Here is a 17409-nt window from a genome sequence, read left to right on the forward strand (position 1 = left end):
TTGACCGTTCTTATGTTACCGTGTAGATTTCCTTTTTACATTTGAGTCATTTAGTAAACACATTCGCTGATGATAACATGTCACAATACACACATAAAAAACATCACACTGAGGGCTCTGGTAACTCACATCGAAGAAGGCTTTCTCCTCTATGTTTTTGGGCGCTCCCATGGTGGGCGTGCCTGGAATGACGGACTCCACCTCCGCCAGCTCAATCACCCCCTTACACTCCTTGTCCTGCCTGGTCTCATAGTATCTCAGCTAGACAGAGAGAAATCATTATCATCACCATCAGTCCATCATCAGTCCACCTCCTTCCTCTTACCTGATGTTTGGTCTTGTCCAGCACAAACCAGCGGGGTTTCCATGGCTTCAGCAACGCACCTTTCTTAAACAGGATGCCCTCAAAACTCCTGGGAGTCAAAGGTAGAAGGAACCCAGTCAGCCACTTTCGTAACACACTGAGGGGTAATGTGTTGCTGGGGCAGCGATAAGGGTGGGGGTACAGACCTGTTCTCACTCTCCGTGCTCTGGAACTGGCTGTATAGGGTGCTGGTGCTGGGGCGCCCAGCCACAGGGGTGGAGGTGGTGCTGGTCTCACGGTCCATGGCCAGGTTAATGGAGGAGCCCACTCCACTCTCCGGAAGGTACACCCCCTGAGACCGCCGCTGGTGACTCAGATTGGACGACATCAGCAAGGAGTTGTTGAAAGACGGCTGAAAGAGCGAGAGAACGGAGGATGAGCAAGAAAACACAGGGGGCTAATATATTCAATAAAACACATAGTTGCCAAAAGAGGTCAGTAGAACACATTACTATAAATCTACAATAAGTTATTTTCAAATAATCTTCAAAAAGTCTAAGTAAGTTTGTTAGAAGGATGGCATCCTAATAGCCAGTGAAACCCTAGGTTAGCTTCTGGTTGTCAAGCGTTTCTCACCCTGTTCTCCAGCTTGGCCTCGGCCCGTTGGTTAGCCTTGATCTTGTCCCAGGTGTCCTTCCATTTCTCTGGTGGCAGCCCCAACTCTGCCTCCAGACTCTGCAGGTCCTAGGACAGTCAGATTCGTATATAAGAATTTATACAACAAGTTAGGGTTATACAGGGACTACTGCAGTATACTGATGGTACGTAATGTGTAAGTAATCGCCACTAACCTGCAGCAGTTTGGTGATGGCGTCGGGTACCACTCTGCTGCGGCTGTCGTAGCAGGGCCAGACGATGCATCGCTGGGACTTGGGGGTGGTGGTGTCTGGTTTGTCAGGTACCTCCTCAGCCAGCCTCTCCTGCCGGCCCCTCTGCACCAGCTCCCAGTCGTAAGACGGGCCCTCAGACAGAGTCTCCTCTGTGTAGAAGTCCCACACCTTCAGGTTGGAGATAAAGCTGTACGGCCGCAACACCTGGGGAAAAGAAAATAGTAAAAACAGAGGGATTTAGCTCGTAAATGACCACATGGATTTATTTTTGTTACCACAAAACGTGCATGTAATAACTACAAGATCATCTAGTACATCTTAAGTCTAAGACCGTAAAACTAAACCTCCACTTGATTAGAAAATGGATCAAATCCACTTGAATTTTCAGTAAACTTCCCCACCAGGGGGCAGTCTAACGCAACCAAGTAGAGTTCCAGGCTCACTCACCTCCTCATCCTCTGGTGAGAACATGTAGTTGAAGAAGATAGGCGTTTTCTTGTTGAGCCGGTCGATGTAATCCCACACTGACTTACACACCTGCGGGTTCTTCCTCTCCCCCTTCTCCTCGTACAGAACCCCTTAACACAGACGGAAGGTTCATCAACTCACTGATCACACTCAACTGGCATACAAGTTACACTTAAACACCCAAAAGTGTACCTAATAACCGAAATAACCTATTCAGATAGTATCTATGGGGTCTGGAGTTTCTCCTAACCATGTAACCTAAATCTAGAGAAAGGCCATCTGATAAGGGGAAAACTCGAGCCCTTATCTGTAGAACGGAGAAAAGGCTCACCGAGCTCAATACGTTCGTAGTCCGAGTCGAGCAGGAAGGTTCTGAAGCGGTTGGACACGTAGTGGTAGGCCAGGAACTTCAGGTAGTACTGACTGAACTCAAACTCCATGGGGAACTGCAGGTGGATCTGCAGGGGGGACAGGATTTAAGGTAACACGTCAGTTGCCCTTCCTCTGTTTACTGCTTCCTGATCGTCAAACATTCACAGGCCTTTTCTCAACTGGATTTGCTCAACTCCTGTGTCCTCTTTCACCTCCTTTAGAAAAAGTTCAAAGGTAATCGAGGAGAGGCGGCGAGGAGAAGGAAAACGAGCTTAGACTCTCCTCTCCCGCGTCAATAGGCGAATGTGATAAATGACGTGATAAAACAAAATGTAGCTAGTTGTGCAAGACATTTTATAGATAAAAGTAGCATATTGTTTTTAAACGTGTATATGCTTTTCTCCTACGAAAAAACAAAAGCTGATTCAAATGGGGTGTGGCAGATTTCAAAACTCTTCCGCGAAGAACTCCGATAGGATAGATACAGTACATTTGGAAAGTATTCATACCCCTTAACTTTTTGTTACGTTACAGCCTTATTCTAAAATGTATTAAATTGTTTTTTCTCAATCTACCCACTATACCCCTTAATGATGAAGTAAAAACTGTTTAGACATTTTTGCAAAAGTATTACACATTTTAAACTGAAATACCACATTAAACAAGTATTCAGACCCTTTACTTCATTGAAGCACCTTTGGCAGCGATTACAGCCTCGAGTCTTCTTGACTATGATGCTACAAGCTTGGCACACCTGTATTTGGGAAGTTTCTCCCGTTCTTCACTGCTGATCTTCTCAAGCTCTGTCAGGTTGGATGGGGAGCTTCGCTGCACATCTATTTTCAGGTATCTCCAGAGATGTTCGATCGGGTTCAAGTCTGGGCTCTGCCTGGGCGACTCAAGGACATTCAGAAACTTGTCCCAAAGCCACTCCTGCGTGTCTTGGCTGTGAGCTTTGGGTTGTTGTCCTGTTGGAAGGTGAACCTTCACCCCAGTCTGAGGTCCTGAGTGCTCTAGAGCAGGTTTTCGTCAAGGATCTCTGTACTATGCTCCGTTCATCTTTCCCTCTATCCTAACTAGTCTCACAGTCCCTGCCACTAAAAACCATCTGCCACCACCATGCTTCACCATAGGGATGGTGCGAGGTTTCCTCCAAAAAGAGTTCCATCTTGGTTTCATCAGACCAGAGAATCTTGTTTCTCATGGTCTGAGAGTCTTTAGATGCCTTTTGGCAAACTCCAAGATGGCTGTCATGTGCCTTTTACTAAGGAGTGGCTTCCATCTGGCCACTCTACCATAAAGGCCTGCTTGGTGGAGTGCTGCAGAAATGGTTGTCCATTTAGTCACTCTGTCAGAGTGACTATTGGGTTCTTGGTCACCTCCCTGACCAAGGCCCTTCTCCCCCGATTGCTCAGTTTGGCCGGGCGGCAAGCTCTAAGCTCCAAGCGGCAAGCTCAAACTTCTTCCATTTAAGAATGACGGAGGCCACTGTGTTCTTGGGGTCCTTCAATGCTGCAGACATTTTTTGTTACCCCAGATCTGTGCCTCGACACAATCCTGTCTCAGAACTCTACGGACAATTCTTTTGAACTCATGGCTTGGTTTTTGCTCTGACACGCACTGTTAACTGTGGGACCTTATATAGACAGGTGTGTGCCTTTCCAAATCATGTCCAATCAATTGAATTTACCACAGGTGGACTCAAATCAAGTCATATTTTTTGCCCCCCTCTTTCTCCCCAAATTTGATCTCGTCTCATCACTGCAACTCCCCAATAGGCTCAGGAGAGGCGATGGTGGAGTCATGCGTTCTCTGAAACCTGGCTAACCGTGCTCCTTAACTTTTTATGGCTGCAGGGGCAGTATTGAGTAGCTTGGATGAAAAGGTGCCCATATCAAACAGCCTGCTCCTCAGTCATAGTTGCATATTATTATTATTAGTATTGGATAGAAAACACTCTGAAGTTTCTAAAACTGTTTGAATGATGTCTGAGTATAACAGAACTCATATTGGCAGGCAAAATCCTGAGTTGAAATCAAAACAGGAAGTCAGAAATCTGAGCTTGTATGTAGTCAGAGTCCCTAATGAAATCCCCTTGAGATATGAATGATGTTGCACTGTCTAGGGGTTCCACTAGATGTCAACCATCAATGGAAATTATAATGAGGCTTCTATGTTGTTGTGGGAGTGAATGAGAGCAGAATATATCAGCCGTCCATCAAGCAGCCATTTTGTGATCCCACTTTTTCCTCATGGTAGTCACTTGCGTTCCATTGTTCACGAAGAGAAGAAAGAATAATCCGGTTGGAACTTTATTGAAGCTATATGTTAAAAACATCCTAATGATTAATTCTGTACATAGTTTGAAATGTTTCTTCGACCGGTAATATCACTTTTTGAAGTTTTTGTCCGATATAACGCTGACCAGAATTAGCGTTTGGATTTGTATACCAAACGCTCTAACAAAAGAAGGTATTTGGACATAAATAACAGACATTTATTGTGGACCTGGGATTCCTGGAGTGCTTTCTGATGTAGATCATCAAAAGGTAAGGGAATATTTATCATGTCATTTCTTGTTTATGTTGACGCCATCTTTGCAGCTGTGGTGTTTTTAAATTGAGCGCCGTCTCAGATTATTGCATGCATTTCTTTTTCCGTAAAGTTTTTTTGAAATCTGACACAGCAGTTGCATTAAGGAGAGAATTCCATGTGTATAACTATATTATCATCTACATTTATGATGAGTATTTCTGTTGAATGATGTGGCTATGCAAAATCACTTGATGTTTTTGGAACTGGTGAATCTAACGCACCAATTTTTTTTATATAAATATGAACTTTATCAAACAGAATATGCATGTATTGTGTAACATGAAGTCCTATGAGTCCGGCCCGCCACAAGGAGTCCCTAGGGCGCGATGAGCCAAGTAAAACATTTCTAAAGACCTGTTTTCACTTTGTAATCTTAAGGTATTGTGTGTAGATTGATGAGGATGTTTAAGAAATTAAATAATTTTGGGACAATTTTAGTCTAATGTAACAAAATGCGGAAAAGGTGAAGGGGTCTGAATACTTTCCGAAAGCACTGGATGACTATCCTCGATGAAAGGTGGCTTTCGAGGAGGGGAGGAAATTCTTCCATTTGCCTACCCTTCAAAATTGACACGCTCCTGGACCACTTAGGACAGACTTTCACCCAAATGAGAAAGGGCCACAGAGTCAGCAGACTCTGCACTCTCTCAAACAAATGTTTGGATGAATGGGAAAGGAGGAAGACATGTTAAAACCTTTAAATAATCTGTTCTAGCACATCCATATAACAGGATGGTTGGACATAGCGTACTCATCTGATTACATTCAGGAAATATTTGACCAAGGTTAATAGTTCTTGGCTGAGCTTTGTAACATAGTTTACATGAAGAAGACTATTTAAAGACAGTCTAGGCAGAGAGAGACAAAGGATCCTAGTGAGATACGGGTCATTTGGGGCGACAGGGTAGCCTAGTGGTTAGAGCGTTGGACTAGTAACCGGAAGGTTGCAAGTTCAAACCCCCGAGCTGACAAATCTGTCGTTCTGCCCCTGAACAGGCAATTAACCCACTGTTCCTAGGCCATCATTGAAAATAAGAATTTGTTCTTAACTGACTTGCCTAGTTAAATAAAGGTATATTTCACCAATTAGGTGCCTTTTGAGGCGCATGAAAAACGAAAAAAAATATATATATATTTCACCTAATTTAAGTGTTTGAGTGTACAAAATATTAACAACACCTGCTCTGTCCATGACTGACCAGGTGAAAGCTACGATCCCTTATTGGTGTCACCTGTTAAATTGAGGCTGTTCTGAGGGCAAAAGGGCGAGCAACTCAATATTAGGAAGGTGTTCCTAATGTTTGTACACAATGTATGTCCCTGTATGTGTAATAATAACACTACTGACAGTAACAGGGGGTTAAATAGAGCACGCCAGTGTGAAGCTGGGATCATTAATACAGACAGGACTATTGAAACCCTCTGCTAGAAATGCATCATACAAGTATCATCATCATACGAGTCCACGTCACTGGCCGGGAAAAAAAAGAAGAAATGCACTGTCACACTCAGGTAAACACACGCACGTTTACTCAGACACACGCCTATACAGATAAATAGCAGAATCCAGATTATCTGGGTAAAGTAGCTGACATGTAAACACCCAGTTAGACAAACACACACACACACTTTACTGTCACACCTGCATCATAAAACCCACCCTCACACGTACATACCTGGTGCACGCAGTCGAGAAACTGCAGGAATACAGGAGTGAAGCCGCTGCTCTGGCTGGCCAGGGTCTGGGCGCCGCGATGACTGAACCTGTGGCCAAACGACAGCCACTCCTTCTCCACCAGCAGGCGGAAGCCATCGAAGGTCCGGTAGTACGGGTCTGACAGAAGCTGGACCAGAGACACCACCTAGAGACAGAATCGGTGCGATAGTCAGACAGGATGACTGTAATTTATAGGTCACCTAAACAGCGGAGTGAGGAGACAGACCGTTAGCACAGGCAGAGACAGGGCTGAGACCTACATTAGCTGTGAGAGGTGTGTGTAAGCAGTACGTTTAGGGAGCACGTGTGTTGTACCTGAGTAGTGACGTCCCAGCCATCCTCCAGGCTGACCATGACTGACGAGCCCGTGTCTAACAACTCTACCACCAGGACAGACACCTGCAGAACTCTGTGGAGCTGGACACACACACACACGTCATGACAAAACCACTTAAAATCATACACACATGAACTTATGCAGTCAGGATACAAAAACAAAATGCATCCATAGGTCTCCCTCTTGCACAATACATACACTTTTACAGTTGCACATGCTAACACACACATACTCTATGAATGAGAGCATTACCAGGCACATCCATTCGGACTCTTCCAGGCAGCGGTGGAAGGTCATGCTGGGTTCAGAGGTGGCTGAGCTGGGAACACAGGCCTTGATCAGCTTCTTAAAGCTGTTCTTCACCTGACGCACGTCACACACCTCGATGGGCACCACCTCCCACTGCTGGAACGAGTCCTGCTTACCACCCTGATGATATGGGACAAACAGGGGTCAAGGTTCAATGACCAACACCTCCAAAGACTTGCGAGATATTGAGTCTTTATCAATATTCAAATCAGTAGACAGTCCAGTGTAGTATTGTGTATTGGCAGTTACCTTGAGCTGTGTCTTGTCTCCGATGATGTAGAGGTAGGCCCTCTGCTGTCTGAGGAACAGAGCCTCGCTGGGGCCCCCGTTGGGCTGGGGAGACTCCTTACTGGACAGCCTGTTCCCCACTTCTGGGTTGTAGGCACTCAGACGCCCACTACCCCGGATACTGCCCCACTTCCCTGGAGCACACACACGGTAGAGGTTTTAGAGGGGGTTATCAGACACATACGTGTAGAGGTTTTAGAGGGGGTTATCAGACACATACGTGTAGAGGTTTTAGAGGGGGTTATCAGACACATACGTGTAGAGGTTTTAGAGGGGGTTATCACATACATACAGTGTGCATTCTCCTATCCTCCCTCCAAGTTTGACATTATCAACACACACAAGCCATTTATGCAGTGACACATACAGTCATTGTACTTTATACCACTAGACTAACTGAAAGCCATGCTGATCAATTATTTATATTTTAACTACTATAGTAAGATTCATCTATTTAGCTAAATAGGCTATATGTGAAAATGATGCTCCAAACCTAACAACACTGGAAAAACACGAGTCATCAGACCACTCACAGCACACAGTAGTAATCAAACACAGAACAGAAACATGGACAAACAGGACGATCTGCAGCAGTGTGTGTAGAGTCGACGGCCCACTAGAAAAGCATGCAAACAGATGCCTAGAAAGAAGAAGAGAATCTCGCCAACAAAGAGATTGGACAACAAAAGGTTAGTCCTGAGAGAGCGAGAGAGAGACACACACAAGGACATCACAGGGAAAGAGGGACCGACAGGCGGGGGCACCAGCCAACGCAGACAGACGTCACTGTTAAGAGGCCTGATTGGTTAGATTGGGGAGCTAGGGGTCGGTGCATACTGTACCTCCAGGGGGGTTTCTGACCTTGCCTGAAACTCTGGGCTGAGAGAGGGAGATGACCCTCGCCCTTTGACCCAGAGCTGAGGTCAAATGACACAGAGATGATGCCCGTTAACCAACACCATAGACCATAGGGAGAGATGGTTTCACATAGCTATACATACATACATGCCCAAATATGGATAAGCTATGGAGAGGAGTTATTATTCAGGTAACATAACCACCATTCCTCTTTGGGTTAAAACACACTCGCATGTCAATTCGTTCCAGTGACTGTTCCTTGGCATGTAATTGTAGGGCAAGCCACAATACAATCACAAACCAAACCTAAAAATTCCTTGCAAAGGAGGTGTCAATTAACTAATTGATGCAAGTAACACAACCACATACAAACACTGTAAAAAACCACAATCTCACCTCCGCGGCTGAAGGTTCCAGGTACGTCCTCCTTGCCTCCCATCACCTGTTTCATCAGAGCTCCGATCTTAGGCTGCCTCAGCTTATCTGACGAGTCTGGAGATAGACACAAGGCAGGGTAGCCTAGTGGTTAGAGCGTTGGACTAGTAACCGGAAGGTTGCAAGTTCAAACCCCCGAGCTGACCAGGTACAAATCTGTCGTTCTGCCCCTGAACATGCAGTTAACCCCCTGTTCCCAGGCCGTCATTGAAAATTTGTTCTTAACTGACTTGCCAGGTTAAATAAAGGTAAAATAAATTTTAAAAACAAGCTAAGAGTCAAACTCTGGCTTATGAGAGAGTGTATGTGTTTCAGGGTTTCCTTTAGGAAAATGTGGCGCTGGACATTTGATCGACAGCATAATTCAACAAACATTTGAGAAATGTACCAGACCTATATAATTTTGATTATGATAAGGCACTTAACAGAACATGCAACTCGAGGATGCAATGGCTCGTGTCCTTCCGAAAATCCGAAGTGCACTTGATGTTAGAATAACAGTCCACATTCACTTTTCCTGAGCTAACAAGACAAACAAGGAACAAGAAAATCACTAGCCTATCTCAATCTACTGTTCGCCATTGTAGAACATTTTACCTATTCTATTTGTCAGCTTGTCGTTCTGTGCGAGAAAGAAATGGCCTATTCCAAACAGACTGGGACAATTGTGGGACGATAGATCCCAAATTCATCCAACCAGTACATCAAAATTAAAAGCAGTGAGGCTCATGCACAGATCAGAATGTTTAGCTTAAAATGTTGATAAACGATTATTGACATTATAAGAGCAGCAATGCGCACACGGCAGTTATAGGCTACACGCTAATGTTAGTTACATAATGCAATTAGCGGGAAAACACAAAAATATCCATTAGAAACGTAGAAAGATGGGAGATCTAAAGATGCAACGACTAGCATGGATTGCTAATATGATTAGGATTGTGTTTTTGGTTACTGGACAATGAAAGAAAACCAATAGAAAATGAGGCTACTTGTTTCATTGGCATTGGGAAGTCTTTATAAAAGAAATGCCTCCACGTTTACAGGAACAGATTTTGGCTCAGCTACATTGAAGCAAGGTAAGACATGCCTCATAATATGAAATTAAACATTAAAGTTCCACTCAATTAAGTGTATGTTTTCAGAATACCATCTCCAGCTCACATTCTAAAGTGGTGTGTGACCTACTGAATCATGCCTTCAGTTGCCTAAGCACTTGAAATAAAAATAGTAGCACTTTAATGCTGGTTATCAAAACAGTTAACACGTAATTGCATTTAAAATTGTGTGCTTATAAAAGCTCTGGCTCTGTTTAACACATTCCAACAAAGAAAAGCTCTGTATCTGTATGTGTGTGTGATAAATAAGAAACATAACGACTAAAGAAAATAAACACATGTCAATTTAATTCCATGAAATTATTCAAATTAACCTATAGACCAATAAGCATGACTGGTCAAATGTATTTCCATTGACTGGTATTTCCAGCAACGAATAGGCTAAATAGCATTATTTTGAAATGGGATTATGCTATTTTTTGTGGGACAACTGTCTGGTGCCAATTTATCGTCTTCTCGTACATTTTTTGGGGACAAAAGCCGGCTATTACTGGCTAACGGAAACCCTGATGTGTATGTGTGTGTCCTACCGGAGGTGCTCATGTGAGTGGAGGTGAAGCCGCCGAGCGTGTTCCTGCCACTGGGCTCACAGTAGGAGGGCATGGAGCTGATGATCGCCTGCATGTACTTCTCCTGCTCCAGGCTGGTTGAGTCAGCCTGGGAGGGGCCTGGGGAAGGGTCACAACTGTCCATCACCACTGGTTTGGGTATAAACCACTGGCTGGGTATAAAATGCTGAAGACTAAAAAATGCTGCTCAAGCTATAAGGGACATGAGCTGTGCATTTCAATGCATCTAAAGTGTTTGTCTATTTGCTCATTGTTTCCGATGAGTTGAGACTTATACTACCACATTAAATTGCTACTGATATACAGTTGAAGTCAGAAGTTTACATACACCTTAGCCAAATACATTTAAACTCAGTTTCACAATTCCTGACGTTTAATCCATGTAAAAAATTCCCTGTCTTAGGTCAGTTAGGATCACCACTATTTTAAGAATGTGAAATGTCAGAATAATAGTAGAGAGAATGATTTATTTCAGCTTGTAAGGTTTGTAAGCCTCCTTGCTCGCACATGCTTTTTCAGTTCTGCCCACAAATTTTCTATAGGATTGAGGTCAGGGCTTTGTGATGGCCATTCCAATACCTTGACGTCAAGGTTCTTAAGCCATTTTGCCACAACTTTGGAAGTATGCTTGGGGTCATTGTCCATTTGGAAGATCCATTTGCGACCAAGCTTTAACTTTAACTGATGTCTTGAGATGTTGCTTCAATATATCCACATCATTTTCCGCCCTCATGATGCCATCTATTTTGTGAAGTGCACCAGTCCCTCCTGCAACAAAGCACCCCAACAACTGCCAACCCTGTGCTTCACGGTTGGGATGAGGTTCTTCGGTTTGCAAGCCTCCCCTTTTTTCTTCCAAACATAACGATGATCATTATGGCCAAACAGTTCTATTTTTGTTTCATCAGACCAAAGACATTTCTCCAAAAAGTACAATCTTTGTCCCCATGTGCCATACCGTAATCTGTCTTTTTATGGTGGTTTTGGAGCAGTGGCTTCTTCCTTGCCGAGCGGCCTTTCAGGTTACGTCAATATAGCGTATTACTGTGGATATATACCGGTTTCCTCCAGCATCTTCACAAGGTCCTTTGCTGCTGTTCTGGGATTGATTTGCACTTTTCGCACCAAAGTACGTTCATCTCTAGGAGACAGAACGCATCTCCTTCCTGAGCGGTATGACGGCTGTGTGGTCCCATGGTGTTTATACTTGCGTACTATTGTTTGTACAGATGAATGTGGTACCTTCAGGCGTTTGGAAATTGCTCCCAAGGATGAACCAGACTTGGAGGTCTACAATTATTTTTCTGAGGTCTTAGCTGATTTCTTTTGATTTTCCCATGTCGTCAAACAAAGAGGCACTGAGTTTGAAGGTAGGCCTTGAAATACATCCACAGGTACACCTCCAATTGACTCAAATGATGTCATTTAGCCTATCAGAAGCTTCAAAAGCCATGAAATCATGTTCTGGAATTTTCCAAGCTGTTAACTTCTGACCCACTGGAATTGTGATACTGTGAATTATAAGTTAAATATCTGTAAAACAATTGTATACATTTTTTATTTTTTTACTTGTGTCATGTATAAAGTACATTTCCTAACAGACTTGCCAAAACTATAGTTTGTTAACAAGAAATTTGTGGAGTGGTTGAAAAACAAGTTTAATTAACTCCAACCTAAATGTATGTAAACTTCCGACTTCAACTGTAGCTGGCTTTGGAGTGGTTTGGCGTGTTTTATTACTTCTAAACAAAGCCCAACATCCCCAGTCATTCCCTTAAAGACACCATCTAACTCATTTTTAGTGTGTGTCGTACCGGCGCTGGTGGCATTGGGGGACTTGAAGAAGCCCACCACTCCCTTAGCATGGAGGCCTGCAGAGCGCAGCAGCACAGCCTTGGTACGAGAGTTCCTCCAGCACACCACAGGGAAACGGTTCTGTCTGTAACAGCGGGAGATGCGCTGGATGGTGGAGTCTGGGATGCTCTGGGGCACGATCAACAGGCCGGGGTAACTGGTAACACACACACACACAGATAGAGAGAGCAGAGGGAGTCAGGATCGAGATGACATTCTGTTCATGTCACCTCAGAATGTCATGACCACAAGATAATGTCATGTGTTTAAATAAAATTTGTTCATAGGCCCACTCTGCATATCAAGTTGCATCAAAGTAAAACGACAATGTTGATCTATATAAATGTCAAGATCAAACGTGTACATTCAACCAGACTCCAAAACTTGGAGACTAAACTCAGGAAGTTACTTGAAACATGGTCCATACATGGTCCATTTGACCATAAACCTACCACATGCAATTGAGATTCCCTATAAACGAAGAGTATCGAAGGGACGTGTATTTTGGGAGTCACACGTGAGATTTGACGGTGAACCCGTCGTAAAAACATGTTCTGGACCGTGAACTTACCTCCTGCAGACGGTGTACATGCGGTTGACGGTGGAGATGCGGAAGGGCTCGTTCTTGGAGCGCGTCAGGCTGTTACTGAGCGTGCCCAGTCCTAGCCGCTGGTAGTCACGGCAACAGGCGCGCTCCACCACGTTGCTCATGGTCTGTCTGTCCGAGGAGCGGATGGTGGAAGAGAGGGTGAGGGAGCCCTGGTCCAACTCCTCTGAGACTGTAGCAGACACACAGACAGTCAGAGACAGTGTACACTGCTCTACTACATCAGGTCAAACACTATAAAGAACATTCAACATTTTAATTGCTGAAAGTTAAACAGCAACTCAAGACTTTTACATAAAACATGTATTTATGTCAATGGGAGTGTGTGGATCTTAAGTCAAAATGACGCCCTAAACCTTGACGTTGCTACAACACCATGTCCTACCAGAGAGTTCATCCTCGTCCAGCTCTGACTGCAGGCTGCTCCTGTTCTCCCAGGTGGGAGGTGAGTACTTCTTCCGGGTCACATACTGTCGACCGATCGTCCTCTTGGCGCTCTTCACCAAGTTTTTGGAAAGTGTTCTTTGTAAGGGTGGAGGGAGAAAAGGGAAGAAGATGAGTAGAGAGGGAAGAGAGAGATGTATAAGAGTTCAAAACAGTTAACTTCAGTTAAAGCTAAACTTTATGACTCCTACTTCCTGGGTCACATTCATTTGGGCACACCATAGCAAAACACTTTGCAACAGAAAATGAAAACAAGAGTTTCTTATTGAACAAGTTTAGATCACACCTCCCAGTTTTGGCCTGTTTGCTTCCATTTCATGTCAAGTGAATACAACCCTGGTTAGAAATGTAAAACTTACAAATGCACTGACTAGGTACTTAGAAGTTTAATTAACCAGCCCATTAAATCCAAGGCACATCCCTAATGCAGACTCGACGGTAGTCTGTATGCAGAATTAAAGCTAATGAATGCATTAAAAGAGTGCTAGTTGAGCTTGCTCACTGCTGCAGGGGGGTTGGGCCCGCATTGTCGTGAGGTTAATATCAGTGAATGAAGGGAGTCTTTTAGTGGTGTGACGAGTCGGGGAGGAGATGGAAACACCAGGGACAAACACGGAGAAGCCGTCAATGTTTCCACTGCTGCTTTACTCAACAGATAGAAACCAGCTCTCTGTGAGAGCTTGTGCTCTTTTCATTCCCCAGATGAGAAGGGGAAAAAATGAGTGACGGGGGAGAGAGAGAGAGAGGGGGATGATAAAGCAAAAGGGAACTCTGGGGGTCTACTGGCAGTAACAGTGGACAGAATAGAGTGTAGGATGTGAAGCTGCATTCCTCTGTACTGACCCTGCCTGGAATAAGTCCGTGTGCAGCCAGCATAACTAAACAGTCTGCATGCTATATGGACCATTTGTGGTTACACAAGAACAAGGGTTCACACTCACTGAAGCACTTACACTCGCAAGCAGAAGGTCTATGAATCCGGTTTAATTAATACATCACACCAAACACTGACTTTAAATCAGAGACCGTCAGATAAAAACGCCCACGTTTTGGATAGATTCTAAACTGTCAGGACGGCTATGAAATGTAGGGCAATAATGTAGGCTACTATATCTCCAGAGGATGCTGCTTGGGGCAGGCCTGATATTCAGCTCACATTACAGTGCAGGGGTGTCATTTGTGACCCACATCCTTTAGTGAATAAGCGCTTTTTAATTGGATTTTCTGTACTTGACCTGGAGGATGTGAGAGGTGTGAAACGTCTTACAGATTTACACTCTCTCATTACCAATAATCTGCTGACTGACGATAAAACTGGAACGGTACTGACGTTTTATACAACGCTGATGTGTGTTGAAATGTGTTTGGCATATGTATGCTCTTCCTGTTTCCTTGTAGTGTTGTTTTTGGTTCTTGTGGTTGACGTGTGTGTGTGTGTGTGTGTGTGTTCTATTGGTCTCGTCTTACTTTATTGACTGGTTCTTGTCCTTGGTCTTGTGTTCGACCAACGTCTTGCCACTCTGGCCCACGGTGAAGGCGAAGGTTCCCTGGACGTGCTGTGGGTAGCGGAGCTTGTGCATGTGCTTCCGGAACACCTCGGCCAGGTCCGACGCCACCTCCTCATCAAACGCTATCTTCAGCAGCTACAGGAGGAGGAGGGCGATATTAGGAGGAGTGTCAAGAAAAACACAAATGAATGAGTGTTCTGTCAAATTTTAAATGGAGAGCGTTACGGTGCAGAATGGGGGGGGGGAGGCCTAGGAGCCTAGTGTTTAGGCAGTAGGGTGATGGATACGAGGGTGGCAGGACGGAGGGCAGAGGTGTACCTGGAAAGTGCAGGAACGTAGCTGCAGACCCTCCTGTATAAACTGGTCCATGGACAGACTGACAGAGATCCTCTTCTCCTTAGTCAGGGAGGCGATGGGGAACGACCGAGTCACCACCTGCTCACCCACTGCACAGCAACAACACTCAGGGTTAGAGAGAAAGTGTGTGTGTGTATTACTGCTAACATGTGTGTGCATGTTTGTGTTTTAAACACCCTCCTACCCAGCGGGTCGTTAGGCGTGCCCTTGAAGATGAGGCGGTAGGTGGTGAGGAAGATAGCCCCCTCGGCAGGGAGGAGGGGTGGACCCCCCAAGGCCCCCGTGGCCTCCTCCCGGCCATCTGAGATCAGGTGCACCCGCATGCCGTCCATCACCAGCTCCTCCCCCGCCAGAAGAATGGGCCTCAGAAGCTTGGGCTGCAGCACGGAGAGAGGGAGGAGTGAAGGAAAGAAGAGGAGCGGACATGGTAGGGTAGCGGGACATGGTAGGTAAGGATGAGGGGGAGAGACAGTAGACAGAACTCAAATGTATAAGCCATCCTTACATTGGTGGTTCTATACTTCAAACCAAATTAGAGCAAATTCACAACAAATGGCACACGTCAATCCAGATTGACAGTTGAAAACAGAGACATCAAAAAATATGATTGCAATTTGTTATTTTATTTGTTGAATTTTACCCCTTTATCTCCCCAATTTCGTGTTATCCAATTGTTTTTAGTATCTACTATCTTGTCTCATCGCGACAACTCCCGTACGGGCTCGGGAGACACGAAGGTTGAAAGTCATGCGTCCTCCGATACACAACCCAACCAAGCCGCACTGCTTCTTAACACAGCGCGCATCCAACCTGGAAGCCAGCCGCACCAATGTGTTGGAGGAAACACTGTGCACCTGGCAACCTTGGTTAGCGCGCACTGCGCCCGGCCTGCCACTAGAGTGGCAGGCCGGTGTGCGATGAGACAAGGATATCCCTACCGGCTATGCGTCGCCCCATGGACCTCCCGGTCACGACCGGTTACGACAGAGCCTGGGCGCGAACCCAGGGTCTCTGGTGGGTGGCGCCGGGTGGCGCCCTTAACCACGGCGCCACCCGGGAGGCCCTCAATTTGTTATTTTTGTTAATGTTACATAACATAAACGGTTTGCCTAAATCTCAATTGGCTGGTGGGATCTTGGCAAAGACAACCCTGATGCTCAACAAGTAAAACAAGCAGAAGGGAAAATACAGCCACGTTTGTGGTTATTTTTATAAAGTTGGATATGAAACCATTCAAATCTCTTAAGACTGGTATCATATAATGGCAATTTCCCTTAGAAAGAGGTAACATGTTTATAACCATTTGTATATTTTCTCAAATTGTTCTCACAAAATCATCTAACAGCATTCTTGGATGTATAGAGAGGTATTCAAAGTATGAAGAGTGGCAGGTCTAGTTTCTGTTAAAGACCTATAGACCATTTGGCTCAGGGCATTGACATTATTTCCTTTCCCCAGCGACCCTGGAGAGGCCTACGCTGGGGCAACGACACCAAACAGAGCAGCTCAACTCATAAATTAATTTAGGCACTCGTTTTGTAACCCATTTCATAATCTGTTGTGCAACAGCTAATACCCTGGGTCCAGCTCATTGGGAGAGGATTTAACTGGAACTCATATGATATGAACGCTCACTCAGAAAAAAAATCTAGAGCATTCTGGGAGGTGGGATCAGGTCAAATGTGATGCGCTCTCTGAGTTATTATAAGATGGGATAAACACAGAAAACTCACAAAAGGTGAGATCCAATTGGACTGATATCTGATACAGGGCACCCCTGAGCTCTTGGTTGATGCATATGCTAGGACCCTGCTTAGTTGCCATTAACACAACAGACATGCCAATAATACCATGCTAAGCTACCATCCCTCTCCAACTGCTGACAGAAAACTCCACCAAACAACCAGAGCAAACTGCACCCTTCTGTCTGAAGGCACAAGTCAGTGACACAGGCTGTAGTCAACCAGGTCACTGAGAACTACAACCTCCAGCATGCACTGCTCAGGCTGTTGTCATCTACCGGGTTCATGTTCAATAGGCACCAACTGGAGAAAATGTAATGAAACAGAAAATCCACATTCTTGTTCGTATTGGGCAAAGTCAGGTAGTACCTCCTCCGTTTCAAAACATTTTCTACCATTTAGATCCAACTGAAAGAGACCCGGCTACTGAGAGGAGGAGGGGAACTAAATCAACCCAGCATGCATTGCTCAGACGTATTAGTGTGAGTCACACATGGTGCTGTCGCTGGGACAGACGTACCTGCCGTGGGCGTGGCACTGAGCTGCAAGGATTGGTGGAGAGGGGGTTGGGCGGGGCTGGCCTGGGCGGGGCTGGCCTGCGCTCTGCGTGGCTTTTGTCCAGCGTAATGTAAAATAA

The 17409-nt window shown here is 45.0% G+C and overlaps 1 protein-coding gene across 10 annotated transcripts in view; it reads right to left on the reverse strand.

Annotated features, from left to right (window-relative positions):
- Positions 1-17409, reverse strand: part of LOC109864558 (myotubularin-related protein 5) — a 73603-nt gene that overhangs the window by 2201 nt on the left and 53993 nt on the right. For 8 of the 10 annotated variants that reach the window (XM_031797373.1, XM_031797372.1, XM_031797371.1 and 5 more), the window contains 20 exons: positions 15215-15407; positions 14992-15119; positions 14633-14808; positions 13107-13243; positions 12686-12893; positions 12075-12271; positions 10222-10359; positions 8535-8630; positions 8123-8197; positions 7242-7414; positions 6936-7112; positions 6662-6763; positions 6306-6491; positions 1994-2120; positions 1642-1772; positions 1156-1398; positions 941-1048; positions 511-716; positions 326-413; positions 130-261 (listed from right to left, as the gene is read on the reverse strand). In XM_031797373.1, the coding sequence (XP_031653233.1) occupies positions 130-261; positions 326-413; positions 511-716; positions 941-1048; positions 1156-1398; positions 1642-1772; positions 1994-2120; positions 6306-6491; positions 6662-6763; positions 6936-7112; positions 7242-7414; positions 8123-8197; positions 8535-8630; positions 10222-10359; positions 12075-12271; positions 12686-12893; positions 13107-13243; positions 14633-14808; positions 14992-15119; positions 15215-15407 (3021 nt within the window). The remainder of the gene's footprint in view (positions 1-129; positions 262-325; positions 414-510; positions 717-940; positions 1049-1155; positions 1399-1641; positions 1773-1993; positions 2121-6305; positions 6492-6661; positions 6764-6935; positions 7113-7241; positions 7415-8122; positions 8198-8534; positions 8631-10221; positions 10360-12074; positions 12272-12685; positions 12894-13106; positions 13244-14632; positions 14809-14991; positions 15120-15214; positions 15408-17409) is intronic. The other 2 variants (XM_031797379.1, XM_031797374.1) reach the window with 1 other exon arrangement.

Source organism: Oncorhynchus kisutch, linkage group LG19, assembly GCF_002021735.2.
Source record: "Oncorhynchus kisutch isolate 150728-3 linkage group LG19, Okis_V2, whole genome shotgun sequence".
NCBI classification, from domain to species: Eukaryota; Metazoa; Chordata; class Actinopteri; order Salmoniformes; family Salmonidae; genus Oncorhynchus; species Oncorhynchus kisutch.